Consider the following 17,044-nt stretch of genomic DNA (forward strand, 5'->3'; position numbering starts at 1 on the left):
TTTTCAGCAACAAAGAATTCAATTACAGCTCGTTGCTTGTAACGAGAGTCGTTCACAGACGCCATTTTAACAGTTCACTACAGCTCCGGCTTCGGTTGGAATCATTTGAAACTCCGTACACGAACGCGGGAAACATCAAATCTCAAGCATGTAAAAGTGCACTTTTCTATCTTCATTATTGGCTGAGAAAAAAAATGTGGGGCATTACTTAATGAGCGACCCTCGTATTTACTTCAGTCAGAAAGGAAAATTAACTGGACGTTTATGAGAAAGTACAACAAATAGAACTAAATCTTATGGTTGTAGTTATGGATCCCTTAGGTTAAATATTATGTAAATATGTAATAATATGCTAAAAGTTACTTCATAAATGAGACTTACCTTGACACAGATGAAAGTGTGTGATTCACTCCATTCAGTTTTCAATTGACTTTCAGAAGAATTTTGGAACATGTAGCTTCATTCATACGTTGCATTGTTATTGACTTTATACATTGAGTTAAGACTCCAACATTCAGTTCTGCAATTTGCTTGGCTACAACACAGTTGAAAACAAATGTTAATTCATACAACAAAACAAGAAGACCACAAAAATTATAATAAAATAGAGAACACATTTCTTAATTAGAACTTCCTAGGTGAAAGTTATTTACATGGCAAGATTTCTGCAATGTCAGTAAAGTTCTACCAGACTATACAGCACAACATCCTGTACGACAGTAATCTTTATGTTCATATGTCGACAATTCCAAACTTTGAGGTTATATCAGGCAAAATTAAAATATTCAAAATGTGTACCAGCCAAAATTATATACATACACGGAACACTAAAGCGTATAATTATTAATTCAGTTCCTGCTAGCCTCACCATACAGACCAAAACATTTGAACAGACAAAAGTTAATCAAAGAACCTCTTATTTAAACAAGGGTGGAAGAGTGCTTTATTCATACAATAGACCTCTTACCATAACTGTTTTTCACATTTGGAATCACAACAACAATCAGATCAACTCTCTGTTTCATTGAAGTGAAGAATGCCTGCAATTCAGATGTGTCCCTTGCTAGAAACCGCAAACTTCGTGATTGCAATGGACGTGCAATATTCATCCCAAAATTCTTCCCTGTTTTCTGCATTAATTCTCCAAAACGCCTGCAAATTTTAATTTGAAATATACAAAAACCATTAATGAAATGGAAAGAATAGGATAAATGACTATAGACTCAGTGGTAGTATTACATAAACAGAAGACAATAACTACTTTTCCAACTGAATAGTCACTCTTTAATGATAATTATTAATCATTCTATTCTTGGAACAGTGTATTTCAAGTCATCTGATTTAACATCATCTGTGCTATTTTAGTCTACTTCCCTCTCTGGAAAGATTTTCATGAAACTAAAATGAAGTGCATGCCATTAAAGGACACCCCACCTACTTCTTAATTTCCTACTATCAGTAACACTGCCGTGGTGCAACAACGTCTGAAGCTGGGGTGACACAAACATCTCATATGCAGGCACTTCAAATATTGTGTGCCATTTAATTTTTAAAAAGTATTACTTCCATTAAGGCATGTTTCTTTAATGTTCAACAATACCAGGTAAGTTTCGCAATATATACGAGGGTCGCTCATTAAGTAATGCCCCACATTTTTTTTCTCAGCCAATAATGAAGATAGAAAAGTGTACTTTTACATGCTTGAGATTTGATGTTTCCCGCGTTCGTGTACGGAGTTTCAAATGATTCCAACCGATAGCGGAGCTGTAGTGAACTGTTAAAATGGCGTCTGTGAACGACTCTCATTACAAGCAACGAGCTGTAATTGAATTCCTTGTTGCTGAAAAAGAAACGGTGGTGAACATTCATAAACGTTTGTGTGCTGTGTATGGAAGCTGTGCAGTCGATAGGAGCACCGTTGGTCGCTGGACTAAGAGAGTTAAAGCTTCAGGAAGTGAAGAAACCGAGCTCCGTGATCTGCCGCGCTCTGGGCGTCCTGCCACAGCCACCACTCCAGACATGTTGAACCGCGCGGATGCCATTATTCGTGAGGATCAGCGCATCACAACTCGACAATTGGCCCAACAGCTTTCAGTCAGCAATGGAAGTGTGATTGCAATTATCCAGGCTCTCGCATATTCGAAGGTGTGCGCAAGATGGGTTCCACGAAGTCTCACAGCAGACCACAGGATTCAAAGGAAAACGATTTCTTCTGAATTGTTGGAGCGTTTTGATGCTGAGGGAGAGGTCTTTCTGTCCCGGATCATTACAGGTGACGAAACCTGGATACACCACTTTGAGCCAGAGACAAAAAGGCAGTCAATGGAGTGGCATCATCCTCAATCACCGAGAAAGAAGAAATTCAAGACATCTCCCTCCGCCGGAAAAGTCATGATGACTGTCTTTTGGGACAGTGATGGGGTCATTCTTGTGGATGTGATGCCAAGAGGTGCAACCATCAATTCAGACGCGTACATCAGGACCCTGAAAACCCTCAAGAAACGTTTTCGACGAGTTCGGCCTCACAAGCATCCAGCAGAAATTTTGCTCCTGCACGACAATGCACGCCCTCACACAAGTCTGAGAACCCGGGAAGAAATCACCAAATTGGGTTGGACGGTGCTACCCCATCCACCCTACAGTCCAGATCTGGCACCCTCCGACTTCCATCTCTTTGGGCCACTTAAAGATGCTATCCGCGGAACAAGATTTGAAGATGACGAGAGCGTGATTCAAGCAGTGAGGACATGGCTACGTGCACAGGACAAGAGCTGGTACCGGCAAGGCATGCATGCACTTGTTCCACGCTGGCGTAAAACCGTACAAGTTGATGGGGACTATATGGAAAAATAGTATGTGTAAAGGAAACATTGATTTATATTGTCACTAAATTTGAGCCATCTTGAATAAATATGTTCTGAGGAAAAAAATGTGGGGCATTACTTAATGAGCGACCCTCGTAAAAACTTGTAATGCAGGATCCAACAAAATATTTTTAGCCTGTATATTTTTAAAATTTTATTATAACCTACTGATAGCAAACTATTCTACAATAATAATCAAAATTACACAGTGACCTTCTGTTTCACATATTTTATATTTTGTAAAATGGAAGCCTCAAGATGGTCTATTATACTGAAACATGTTGTTCAAAAACATACATCTGTGATAATAACTGAATTATTATTGTTGTATGTGATGAAAGACTACAAGTTACATTAAACATATTTGTGTAATAACCCCCCCCCAAAAAATAAAATGCTTGAATATAATATGTCCTTGAAAAATGAACAATGTTTACAAGGACACCCACTATATGAAGTTTCAATTAATGTACTCACTTCATATTCCAACTTCGGAGCATCCAGGATCCGAGCACTTACTTCTTCAAACTTTCCTCCAACAGAGAGACCAAATTCTCTGACACATGGGTCTTCATTGAATCTCACTGACCTCAACTGAAATAAAACCAAAACACACTCAAATATGTAGCTTGAACAACAACAAATTATGCATAATTTTGAGGATGTCAAAGATACATACATTACTTAAGTATGTACTCAATCGAAGCAACCCACAATACTTTTGTATATAAAACACAACAACCACATATTACACTACATTCAATATGTGTGTGAAACCAACAAAGTTAAGTAGCATTTGAGGTTTTCACAGCGGTGAGTCTGAAAATGGCTGTCTTCTGTGTTGTTGCACCATGTAGTCTGGTAGAAGTTTACTGACATTTCAGAGGTCCTTGCTTCTTCCATCATCCAGACCACACAGTCGAACAACCCAGAAGACAGCCATCTTAAAATATAAAGTTGTTAAAATACTAATATTGTACTTCATCACATAATTCACATTCTCATTTTTATGTTAAAGCAACACCAAAATTGAAAAGTAATACTCTTTGAAAGACACAAAGGTTACAAAAGTGTACTCTACACCACACACTGCTTAACATTATCCCCTTAATCATATATAGGAATAGTAATTGATCCTTCCATTTGCTATAACTATTCTTTTCACACACTCACATATTTATCCTCTTAATCTGCAAAAGTGATACAGTTACAGACTACACCACAGAAATGCAATACTTAATTTTCAGAGAGCTCACTAATTCACTTCCATCCACAGAACATACTTTCTTCTGATGTTACTATAACAACAAAGTAACTTAATACATTATGCTGGGTTGAGTCCAAACATTCATATCGTTCGTAATATTCATTACGAGAACTTGACATGTATGAATATGAAATGGCCTCTAATCATAATTCACTCCATGACAAATTATGATCAGCCCTTCTCAACATATATGGCAGAACATAAAAAGTTCATACAATAAGAGATACACGGAACCATGATCTTTGCTGAAAAACATGCCAGACAGATGCCTACAAATTAAATTTCAAGGACAAGATTAGGTTTGGGTTAGACCATGGACTGAAGCTTGGTGAGAGAGCCCAAGGGGGAGTACACCCCACAGGTTCTCCACACCTTTCCTGCTGATTAGATGTGTGAGCACACATAATGTCCAGATCTGGGGTACCAAAAAGCCACACGCTATTTATCCAGAACAAAGGTTTATGGTCAGATCTTTTTTTGCATAAAGCACAATTACAGGCATCATGTATCTCATCATATTGCAATAGTGGTTAATGCCACAACTGTCAGAAGATTTTCCACAACAGGATTCCTAGTTCCGGCAGGATTGCGTACTGCAACTCTGGCGTTTGGAAGTCGGTGGCTACCTTTATGAAAACCTGCCTTGCACGTGGCCTCCGAGAACCCCTGACCTGACACTAATGGGGTTATGCAAAGGATACAGTTTACTAACCTCCTCTGCCACACATACTTCATGAATTAAATACACATATCCAGGCTTCAGTGCAAATTGTGACACCTTGGACAAGGTGATGCAAGAACTTAAATAATGCCTTTATGTTTGCCATGTGGTAAATGTCTCCCATATCGTAAACCTCTACCGTGATGCAAACTAGAAGGTTACCTTTTTCATCTGTATGTCGTTTCATTGTACTGTCACTTGTAGTATTTGTTCAATAAATTTATGCAATGGTGTCCAACATTGAAATAGTCCAACGTAGGTAAGAAAATACTGGCACAATGAATGTGTTTTGTGCTGCTCATTAAACAACACTTTTTTAATTGCACAGTTTATATAGAGAATATAGTGCTGAATGAGAAGATATAGAATTTTGAACTGTGAAGGAAGTTGAAGTAACCAGTCATGGCCTTGTCTTAAAACACTATCCCAGCACTTACCTGGAGAAGTTGAAGAGAATTACTAAAATCTCAAGCCACAATAGCTAGGCCTTGGACCAAGAACCTCCCAAATATTCAGCAGAAGTACTAATCACCCAATTTTGACGTCTGGTGCGTGAGTTTCATTTTATGAACATGATAACTAAATGTGTGTTCAAGTCATGTACAAAGCAAAAATTCAGAATGCAAGACAGTGGGACAGGAAAAGTTATGAAAAATGTACACAAAGTTTGCCTGGAAAACCTGAAGGTAATAACAGGACACTTATATCCACTCTTATGTCACAGAATTATTTATTTCATCTCACATACCCCATAAGCTATGTCTTTCAATAGAAATGAGATACCGAGTCTGGCACCCATAAAATCGACCTTTTAAAGACAGTTTACAGAATTACTTTTGCATACCTGTACTTGTTTGAGGAGCAGACGGTCGTAATGTTGCCCATAGAATGCCGCCATCATGGATTCCGACCTTCCGGGGTTCACCGGTAGGAGATTCCTCCGACTTGGTGGGTCCACCTTCCTTTCCTACAGTCTCCACCCCAACCAGCCAGCAGAGCAGAAAAGTACACGCTAATGATGTTCCATACAGGGGTTTCTACAAGAAACCTTTAATGTTTTATCAAATGCTTTGTACTAATGCAGTCCTTGTTCTGTAACAACTGACTAAAGCCCAATGGTAACTACATGTACTATCTGCCTTAATATTAAGAAATTGCAGTTTGCTCACAGAGTGTATTTATAGGTTTCACATTATTTTAAGAGTAAACAAGAGATTATTACCATCAAAAAGCATTGACTAACTAATTTGTAAACTTATTTTCCAGACTTGTATTGCAGAATCTGAAGGTTATGTACATTGATATGTGAAACGTCCTTCCAATTGTGTCAAAAGTACTGAGGTTCATGAATATTTTGTGAAATGACATGTTCTACATCCTTTGGTTTAGTCCTAAGAAGGATCTATGGATTGTAAATAAACTCTACTCTCTAACATACCTGAATACTGCACTTCCTTATCCAAGTCACAAACGCTCCAGGTGCCTCGTTCTGTCTGGTTCTTCACATCTCCAACTCCAAATAAGCTGCTTCCCCATCACGCACACAACTGATCTTCTGAAACACTGATATTCAGACAAATTGGTCTGCCATGTCTTCGTGTGACACCAGTCCACACACACTACAGATACAGTTCACATGAAAGTAGCCACTCAGCACATCCCCTCATCTCAAACTCCTCTTTGAGACATACAAGTCACTCACACTGAATCTATAACCGTACACCTCCTCGGAAAGCAAGGTAATCGCACGAGGGCCTGAGGTCTTCCTTGTGGCATTGTGAGGCATGCTACGAACACCCGATAAAAAAAAAAATTAACAGATTCTCCCTCAGAAATGATACAGGATTTCGGTATGTAGTACATTCTCAAACACCTAAACATTGTCAATGAATAAATAAATATAAATACATGAAAATCTGAAACGCAAGCACATATACCTATATTAATTCTAAATTTCAAAGAATTTGACGAAACATATCCGCCATGTTGTGACGTCACAGTCAACGCCCAGTGAACGCGAATGCATGTTCAGCACACAATAGAATAAAATTTTCTAGACTTTGAAGATCCGATTTGTTTGCTAGAGTCCTGCGAAAGAAGAATGCTTATTACATGATGGCCAGCGTCCATATTCCTGCGATTTGTGTCACAAATCATTCGCTCGTCAAAGTACACTGAAGCAGCATAAGCGCATACACAATGGGGACCGTTCATATTCCTGTGATGTGTGTAACAAGTCATTCATCGATCAGCATAACCTGAAGACTCACCAGCGTACGCACAGTGGTGAAAGGCTATATTCCTGTGATGTATGTAACAAATCATTCGCTGATCAGAGTAATCTGAAAAAGCATCTACTCATTCACAGTGAAAATGTTTAAGCTTTATATCCATAATATAAATATAAATGTAAAGCAACTTTTGTATTTATATTTAAAATTCTGAGGTTTATGTATATTAATTTGTAAAATTATTTTTCATACTTGTATTGCAGAATCTGAAATTTATGTACATTGGTATGTGAAATACGTTCTTGTACTTGTGTTGAAAGTTCTGAAGTGTATGTTTATTATATGAAATGACATGTTCTACATCCTTTGGTTGAGTCCTAAGAAGGATGTATGGAATGTAAATAAACTCTACTCTACTCTAATTGTTAATGACATGGCAAACATGTAACAAATCTTGTCATTTGGCATACTGAGATGCCGATAACAGGACGGAATTAGGTAATTAAATTCAGAATGTATTCGAAGCAAATAGGTTATAGTTACGTGTGGAAACGTAATGAAAATTTTACCTGTTTCAATGTTTCATCATTTATTCTCGCCATTCTGGATACTGATATAAATTCAAAACCACAAAATGGAGCAAGGAATTTAAGAAACTCTGAACGCCATCACTACATTCAACATTTGGAAGTCTTCATGACTGATATAAGATACATAACTAACCACGAAAACCAAGGTAGCCAACATTAGATGGTTTCTTGAAGCAGAAAGCCTGAGTAGCTGCAAACTGTACAAATTGTATAAATAAGCAGGATTTTCCAACAGAGGAATATTGTGTTCCTCGAATATAGAGAACTATATCCCAAATATACTCACAGCCTACAGAAGATTGGCAAAAATTAGTTGGAATTTCAAACTGCCAAATTGGCTCTCCTGATCACTGCCTTCTTGATTAAAATATTTCTAATGTCTGCCTGTACGCAGTAGGCTTTTTTACAATATAGAAATTGGTGCACGGGACCACTGTTCTGAATTTTATAAGCCTTCTATTTAGAGTGAGCCGTACAAACAATTGGGCTATCTGCAGATGTGAATCTGAAGGCTTTGCTCATGTGGCTTACTTCCCATTACTTAGTAAACTTGGGTCTTGCCCTTCTCCCCATACTTAATAGTTTCAATCAGTAATAGTGACAGACCAATTTAAACACTTCTTTGAAAATAACTGCCTCCCTGCTCTTCAGTTTTATCCTTACAATATAATTGGATGAAGCTGAAACACTCATATGCAAGCAGTGACATAATTCTTAAACTTGATGTTGTATGTGTAAGATCATTCAAGGGCATATACAGCCATTACAACAGCAGTGTGATGACAGATTGGAGAAATGTGACACGAAAGTCAGAATAAGAACAGCGTGTAAAAAAGTTTTTCAAAAATATTTCTGAGTAATCTGAACATTTTTGACAATATAAATATCCAGTAGAAGCATGTGGTTTACATCAACACCACTGTATTTTCTCACAAACTAGAAGTGATAGTAGTTATTTGATAATTGTAATGGGTGGCTACTGATTAGTCCAAATGTAAGAACAAATATTTTTCCTACCATAAATTTTCTTTTCTTGTAGGAATGTATGTAAGGAAGTTACAATTCTTCTAAAGAAATATTAACAATAAGTTCGTATATATTATTCACATTGTATATAAGATGTACAGAACCTTTGACAAGCTCTCAACTCGGTCAAGGACAGTCATAATTTTAAAACACATTATGAATAAGGATTAGGATGACAGTGATGTACAAATGTTACAACAAATATATTTCTTATTAAAATCCTCATAATATGAACAATAAGCACGAAATGACATATAGTGGATTCCAGTTAATTGGGACACATCAGGACTGGAACACTTTGTCCCAAATAAACGGCTGCCCCGATTAAACGACGGCCCTGTTAACCGGAATCGACTGTATTTGCAAAATGAGGTCAATTCTAGTTCTTAAAATATATATAATTGAAATAAAACTTTTATGCAGTGACAGAATCAGATACTTGTAATTTGTATTAATATGGAGCAAGCATGGGAAACATCATGATACTAACACGCACCTCGTAATAATCATAAATATAATAATATAGGAAAAATAAAAAAAAAATGATTGGATTTTGCCAAGGATTAAAAATATCTTGCAAATGTAAGAGGAGTCATATCTACAGCAGGAACAGTTATCACCCCAAAACAAGGGCATTCTATATTAAATACTGTAAAATCCTGAATTATGTTATAAAATAGGCTAAAAACCAGATTTACAGTAGACTAATAACAAAATCTGGTAATAAAATAAAAATAAAAAGGGAGAGAGGAAAGATAAATTTAAGGGAAGGAGGGTCTGACAAGAGAATTGGATCCCTCTAAGATTGCCATCATACGTGAAGTGTATGATAGTGAAAATGCACATGAAACATTTGAACTGGAGCTGGAGCGTGCCTTGGAGGCAGGCTGCAGCATAATTTTTGTCGAACCGTATGTGGGATTAAACATCACGCTGGATTGCTGTTGGTAATTGTCTACACAAAACAGCACTTCTCTCAGGAATAGGTGCCATTGCAACAGGATTGGTATTGACAGACTGCCCATATGTATGTACTCCACTGGCAGCGCTGTCATTGCTGTGCACTGGACTGTATACTATTCATGGCAATTTCACCCCTGTTGTCAGTACCAGGTTGAACAAGATCCAAGATAGGCTTTCAAAGTTTCCTCTTCTTAGTACTCTTGCGCCAGCATCTCCTGTTGTTGTTTTAGTTCGGCGAGATGACTCAAGACGGAAAATTCTTCATAAAAGCGTATCTCAGATCACAGCTGGTTTTTGTGCATGGCGACTTTATGATCCCTACAAATGAAAGTAATCTGTTTCACAGACAAAGAAAATAGATGTGTAGAATCCAGTTACTTTACATTGAATCTGACACGTCACATCCCATGTTTACCTGATGCAGCATATTATACATGAAGAATTTTACTTTAAGTAACTGGATTCTGCTCTATGTCTTTATAGGGAACATGAATATTTAACATAGGGATCACATTAGGCAGGGTAGCAGCTAGTCTTTTGTGTCAAAACAAAAATCAGCATCACATTTCCAGGTGATGGTGCTTAATCTCCCTCTTCAAGCGCCGTCAACCACCGTTCTCTTTCTATTTTTAAAATGTTTCAACACCTGAAACACTGTAGCTCGTCTCATTGTTTCTGTTCCATACACATTCTGTAACACCTTTAACGTCTCTTCACCGCTTTTTCTGAGCTTCACACAAAATTCTATAGCACATCTCTGCCTTAAAACATCAAATGTCTTTCTGCTCCACCATTGCAAAACAGGATTTTAGTGAAAGAGATTTACAGACACACACGCCTTGAAAAATGATAATATCTGTATTAATAGCTAAACACACTTGATGAAACAAAACACCACATGTACCATCTCGATCAAGGCCACTGAAGATGAGCAGTGTTGCCAATCTTATTACTCTTCAAACTCCCCTTGTACATAGATCATACAGCAAGACAATATTCCATGATACACAGTGCAGTATAATCCTTCACCATAGACGACATATGAAAGTCACAAGACCTACTGTAAGTGTTAATGCACCACATCAGTCTTAAATAGATTTAAATATATACACAAATATATGAAATATTATTTATTTATTATACATATCATTGATGGTCTTATTTACTCCACAGACATGTAATATCACAAAAGATTGTATCAACAGAACACACAGCAAGATACCCTCCTTCCGCCATATTTGCATATGGGAACCTTACAATATATTTGGAGGTTGTGTTCAAGTTTAAAAAGTGTTCCCCAATTTTAAAAAATTGATAGATTTTTGTGTGATTTTGCTCAAACCTTTTGTATTCTCTCTCTTAAATAGGATATGAGCCATTTTGCAGCTATTCCTCGAATGCCATGAAAATGTAATTTAGTTAAACAAAATTTAATGCCTTACAGAGTCAGAAGCTTAACTGGAATCCACTGTATATCATTTCGTGCTTATTGTTCATATTATGAGGATTTTAATAAGAAATATATTTGTTGTAACATTTGTACATCACTGTCATCCTAATCCTTATTCATAATGTGTTTTAAAATTATGACTGTCCTTGACCGAGTTGAGAGCTTGTTCCTTCAGCTGGTCAAAAGTTCTGTACATCTTATATACAACGTGGATGATATATACGAACTTATTGTTAATATTTCTTTAGAAGAATTGTAACTTCCTTACATCCATTCCTACAACAAAAGAAAATTTATGGTAGGAAAAATATTTGTTCTTACATTTGGACTAATCAGTAGCCACCCATTACAATTATCAAATAACTACTATCACTTGACTATGGTCCAGAATAACTTTAAATGTAGTACATTATATCCGTACATATTACAAAGACTGAAATTTGTGGTCGCATTAGACAATTTATTATCAAGTTCAAGAAAAAGATTGCATGTGGGCCTAATCCCTTAATCTCGGTTTGTTTTAAAGATTAAATTATTGAATTGGGGGGACGGGGGATTGAGACATGTCTTTCAAGTGCGTCTTATGCTGTAATCTTAAAGTGAGATGCTCTACAAACCGGCTTGGAGTTCGCTTATTCAATAACAAGAAGTTGCTTTTTAATTTTTTTCTTGGTTGTGAGATATTTCTGTTTTATTGCTGTGACTTTGTAAATGCATTAACGTACAATACCCCTTTCATCGAAATTTTGTCTGTAGATCTACTTTCGGAGGTGAATGATACGGAGAGACAAAACCACAGAGACCTCTTAGGAACAGAACATTGTTTAGTGCTGTGATATCCATTGAAATGGCCCCAGACTAGTCTAGTCTTTGTTGATTTCACTAGAAATGCAAATGGTCATTTGACGATGAAACATTGGAGAGTCTATTTGGGGCTTGGTTCCGCACCTGCATTACAATGGTAATGATATGCACCGTTGCCTGACAAACATTTGTAAAGATTGATTAAGCTACACAACATGGGAGATAACCACATCACAGTAACTGTAGTTGGTACCCTAACACAATGTCGATGCTACCTGTTTCAGCGAGAGGGAGAGCACGGATCTACGTACGTATATTTTTCCCACATTATTGAACTAGTATCCCCCATATGTAACGAACACGTTCTGTATTCTGACTCGGTCAATTTGTTACACAATTGCATATTTTTGTAGAATTTGAGGTTTTAACATCTGTGAGTCTGAAGATGGTTGTCTTCTGGGTTATGCCATGTAGTCTGGTAGATGTCCACCAACGTTTCAGAGGTCCTTAATACCTCCATCATCAGGGCGATCATCGCCATCTTTTACGTATTCTTATTGTTTTTTCTTTGTTTGTCTCAACGTAAGATGCTTCCTGTTGTCAGTCTTAAGTTTTGTTGTTATGTCCTTCAGCTAACACGGATTAGAATCTCTATTCTATATTTTGGGAAGCCTACATTCTATATTTTTAGCTAATTAATTTACTAGATGAGAGGTGAAATATCTGTGTCTCGTAAAGTTATTCGATGGTCAGAGTGTCAAGGAATTCCACTCCCAACATATAACCCAAAGGTCATTACAATGTTCACAATACCCCGCCACTGGACCACATCTTTGATCTAGTGGAATCCAGCCAATACCCTCATAACTTGTTTCATTATGACCCACTGCATTTTAATATTTTCTCCCTGTCTACTCTGTATATCTCAAATTGTACCTTCCCTTAAGGGTTTTTGACTGAAACATTGTATGCTTCTCCCATTTAACCACGCTGCTCTTAATTATTCTATTTGTGTTCCCTGTGAGAACATCAGTGACATCTTAATTAAAAAGTATATAGACAAATATAGTTATTTTCTGTGGAACCCGTACATTCCTAATTCGTTATCAAATTAGTACCACTGAAGAAAGGCACACTATAGCAACCATGAAATTATATGTTTTTTGATATTGCAGAATAATATAATGATGCAATACCAACAATATGCTGTACCATTTTCATGTGTAATGTCATCAGGTGTTTCAGCCTGTATTCTTCAGTGCTTTGTTGTTATTGTAATACATTTGCTGTCTCATTTTGTTGTTTCAATGAATAATCTGTGATCTTTCTCTGCATCTTATATTATTTACTGTGTATAAGTACACAACATACTCTGCTACAAATTTATGTTCTGTACACTTTACCACCTACATTCCAGCTATGAAATTCAGCTAAAGTTTCAGACCTCATTTTAAAAAAACACATCCAAAGCTTCTAGTTTGTGAGAAAATACAGTGGTGTTGATGTAAACCACATGCTTCTACTGGATATTTATATTGTCAAAAATGTTCAGATTGCTCAGAAATATTTTTGAAAAACTTTTACATGCTGTTCTTATTCTGACTTTCGTGTCACATTTCTCCAATCTGTGTCATCACACTGCTGTTGTAATGGCTGTATATGCCCTTGAATGATCTTACACATACAACATCAAGTTTAAGAATTATGTCACTGTTTGCATATGAGTGTGTCAAGTTTCAGCTTCATCCACTTATATTGTAAGGATAAAACTGAAGAGCAGGGAGGGAGTTATTTTCACCCATTAGACCCACAAAGTAGTTTTTAACATTATATTAAAAGAAGTGTTTAAATTGGTCTGTCACTATTACTGATTGAAACTATTAAGTATGGGAAGAAGGGCAAGACCCCAAGTGGACTAAGTAATGGGGAGTAAGCCACGTGAGCAAAGCCTTCAGATTCACATCTGCAGATAGCCCAATTTTTTGTACAGCTCTCTCTAAATAGAAGGCTTATAAAATTCAGAACAGTGGTCCCGTGCACTAATTTCTATATTGTAAAAAAGCCTACTGCGTACAGACAGACATTAGAAATATTTTAATCAAGAAGGCAGTGATCAGGAGAGCCAATTTGGCAGTTTGAAATTCCAACTAATTTTTGCCAATCTTCTGTAGGCTGTGAGTATATTTGGGATATAGTTCTCTATATTCGAGGACCACAATATTCCTCTGTTGGAAAATCCTGCTTATTTATACAATTTGTACAGTTTGCAGCTACTCACAGGCTTTCTACTTCAAGAAACCATCTAACGTTGGCTACCTTGGTTTTCGTGGTTAGTTATGTATCTTATATCAGTCATGAAGACTTCCAAATGTTGAATGTAGTGATGGCGTTCAGAGTTTCTTAAATTCCTTGCTCCATTTTGTGGTTTTGAATTTATATCAGTATCCAGAATGGCGATAATAAATGATGAAACATTGGAACAGCACATGGAGGATGAGATGAATAGGTAGAATTTTCATTACGTTTCCACATGTAACTATAATCTATTTGATTCGAATAAATTCTGAATTTAATTACCTAATTCCGCCCTGTTATCGGCATCTCAGTATGCCAAATGACAAGATTTGTTACATGTTTGCCATGTCATTAACAATTAGAGTAGAGTAGAGTTTATTTACATTCCATAGATCCTTCTTAGGACTCAACCAAAGGATGTAGAACATGTCATTTCATACAATATACATATACTTCAGAACTTTCAACACAAGTACAAGAACGTATTTCACATATCAATGTACATAAATTTCAGATTCTGCAATACAAGTATGAAAAATAATTTTACAAATTAATATACATAAACCTCAGAATTTTAAATATAAATACAAAAGTTGCTTTACATTTATATTTATATTATGGATATAAAGCTTAAACATTTTCACTGTGAATGAGTAGATGCTTTTTCAGATTACTCTGATCAGCGAATGATTTGTTACATACATCACAGGAATATAGCCTTTCACCACTGTGCGTACGCTGGTGAGTCTTCAGGTTATGCTGATCGATGAATGACTTGTTACACACATCACAGGAATATGAACGGTCCCCATTGTGTATGCGCTTATGCTGCTTCAGTGTACTTTGACGAGCGAATGATTTGTGACACAAATCGCAGGAATATGGACGCTGGCCATCATGTAATAAGCATTCTTCTTTCGCAGGACTCTAGCAAACAAATCGGATCTTCAAAGTCTAGAAAATTTTATTCCATTGTGTGCTGAACATGCATTCGCGTTCACTGGGCGTTGACTGTGACGTCACAACATGGCGGATATGTTTCGTCAAATTCTTTGAAATTTAGAATTAATATAGGTATATGTGCTTGCGTTTCAGATTTTCATGTATTTATATTTATTTATTCATTGACAATGTTTAGGTGTTTGAGAATGTACTACATACCGAAATCCTGTATCATTTCAGAGGGAGAATCTGTTAATTTTTTTTTTATCGGGTGTTCGTAGCATGCCTCACAATGCCACAAGGAAGACCTCAGGCCCTCGTGCGATTACCTTGCTTTCCGAGGAGGTGTACGGTTATAGATTCAGTGTGAGTGACTTGTATGTCTCAAAGAGGAGTTTGAGATGAGGGGATGTGCTGAGTGGCTACTTTCATGTGAACTGTATCTGTAGTGTGTGTGGACTGGTGTCACACGAAGACATGGCAGACCAATTTGTCTGAATATCAGTGTTTCAGAAGATCAGTTGTGTGCGTGATGGGGAAGCAGCTTATTTGGAGTTGGAGATGTGAAGAAGCAGACAGAACGAGGCACCTGGAGCGTTTGTGACTTGGATAAGGAAGTGCAGTATTCAGGTATGTTAGAGAGTAGAGTTTATTTACAATCCATAGATCCTTCTTAGGACTAAACCAAAGGATGTAGAACATGTCATTTCACAAAATATTCATGAACCTCAGTACTTTTGACACAATTGGAAGGACGTTTCACATATCAATGTACATAACCTTCAGATTCTGCAATACAAGTCTGGAAAATAAGTTTACAAATTAGTTAGTCAATGCTTTTTGATGGTAATAATCTCTTGTTTACTCTTAAAATAATGTGAAACCTATAAATACACTCTGTGAGCAAACTGCAATTTCTTAATATTAAGGCAGATAGTACATGTAGTTACCATTGGGCTTTAGTCAGTTGTTACAGAACAAGGACTGCATTAGTACAAAGCATTTGATAAAACATTAAAGGTTTCTTGTAGAAACCCCTGTATGGAACATCATTAGCGTGTACTTTTCTGCTCTGCTGGCTGGTTGGGGTGGAGACTGTAGGAAAGGAAGGTGGACCCACCAAGTCGGAGGAATCTCCTACCGGTGAACCCCGGAAGGTCGGAATCCATGATGGCGGCATTCCATGGGCAACATTACGACCGTCTGCTCCTCAAACAAGTACAGGTATGCAAAAGTAATTCTGTAAACTGTCTTTAAAAGGTCGATTTTATGGGTGCCAGACTCGGTATCTCATTTCTATTGAAAGACATAGATTATGGGGTATGTGGGATCAAATAAATAATTCTGTGACATAATAGTGGATGTAAGTGTCCTGTTATTACCTTCAGGTTTTCCAGGCAAACTTTGTGTACATTTTTCATAACTTTTCCTGTCCCACTGTCTTGCAATCTGAATTTTTGCTTTGTACATGACTTGAACACACATTTAGTTATCGTGTTCATAAAATGAAACTCACGCACCAGACGTCAAAATTGGGTGATTAGTACTTCTGCTGAATATTTGGGAGGTTCTTGGTCCAAGGCCTAGCTATTGTGGTTTGAGATTTTAGTAATTCTCTTCAACTTCTGCTGGGATAATGTTTTAAAACAAGGCCATGACTGGTTACTTCCACATCCTTCACAATTCAAAATTCTTTATCTTCTCATTCAGCACTATATTCTCTATATAAACTGTGCAATTAAGAAAGTGTTGTTTAATGAGCAGCACAAAACACATTCATTGTGCCAGTATTTTCTTACCTACGTTGGACTGTTTCAATGTTGGACACCATTTCATAAATTTATTGAACAAATACTACAAGTGACAGTACAATGAAACGACATACAGGTGA

At 36.9% G+C, this 17,044-nt stretch overlaps 2 protein-coding genes and 1 pseudogene across 22 annotated transcripts in view; 2 read left to right on the forward strand and 1 right to left on the reverse strand.

Moving 5' to 3' along the window:
• Positions 1-381: 381 nt before the first annotated feature.
• Positions 382-9,473, reverse strand: LOC147872554 (protein argonaute-2-like). 8 transcript variants are annotated; one of them, XM_087356233.1, is made up of 7 exons: positions 6,790-7,608; positions 6,555-6,639; positions 6,291-6,415; positions 5,697-5,889; positions 3,342-3,458; positions 968-1,152; positions 382-535 (listed from the first exon to the last, which is right to left on the reverse strand). In XM_087356233.1, the coding sequence occupies exons 5-7, from the start codon at positions 3,362-3,364 to the stop codon at positions 423-425; spliced, it is 321 nt and encodes a 106-aa protein (XP_087212359.1). In that variant the 5' UTR covers positions 3,365-3,458; positions 5,697-5,889; positions 6,291-6,415; positions 6,555-6,639; positions 6,790-7,608; the 3' UTR covers positions 382-422. The 8 variants fall into 8 exon arrangements, with proteins under 8 accessions (XP_087212359.1, XP_087212358.1, XP_087212356.1 ...); XM_087356232.1 differs by lacking the exons at positions 6,555-6,639; positions 6,790-7,608 and adding an exon at positions 7,960-9,473; XM_087356230.1 differs by lacking the exons at positions 6,555-6,639; positions 6,790-7,608 and adding an exon at positions 7,653-7,891.
• On the forward strand, positions 5,752-11,204 carry LOC147872555 (transmembrane protein 11 homolog, mitochondrial pseudogene; annotated as a pseudogene).
• Positions 11,205-14,262: 3,058 nt separating this feature from the next.
• LOC147872556 (protein argonaute-3-like) overlaps positions 14,263-17,044 on the forward strand; it is a 204,193-nt gene continuing 201,411 nt past the window's right edge. For 10 of the 14 annotated variants that reach the window (XR_015537179.1, XR_015537182.1, XR_015537183.1 and 7 more), the window contains exons 1-2: positions 14,688-15,783; positions 16,185-16,377. Coding sequence is in view for 2 of the 14 variants with exons in the window: in XM_087356226.1 (XP_087212352.1) it covers positions 16,321-16,377 (57 nt within the window). In the remaining 12 variants the exon portion in view is untranslated. Of the gene's footprint in view, positions 14,423-14,687; positions 15,784-16,173; positions 16,378-17,044 lie in introns of those variants that run through there. The other 4 variants (XR_015537186.1, XR_015537188.1, XR_015537185.1 and 1 more) reach the window with 4 other exon arrangements.

The sequence above is a fragment of the Zootermopsis nevadensis genome, unplaced genomic scaffold (assembly GCF_977971745.1).
Source record: "Zootermopsis nevadensis isolate Lab colony 2312 unplaced genomic scaffold, Znev_1.0 Znev_ptg000026l, whole genome shotgun sequence".
NCBI lineage: Eukaryota > Metazoa > Arthropoda > Insecta > Blattodea > Termopsidae > Zootermopsis > Zootermopsis nevadensis.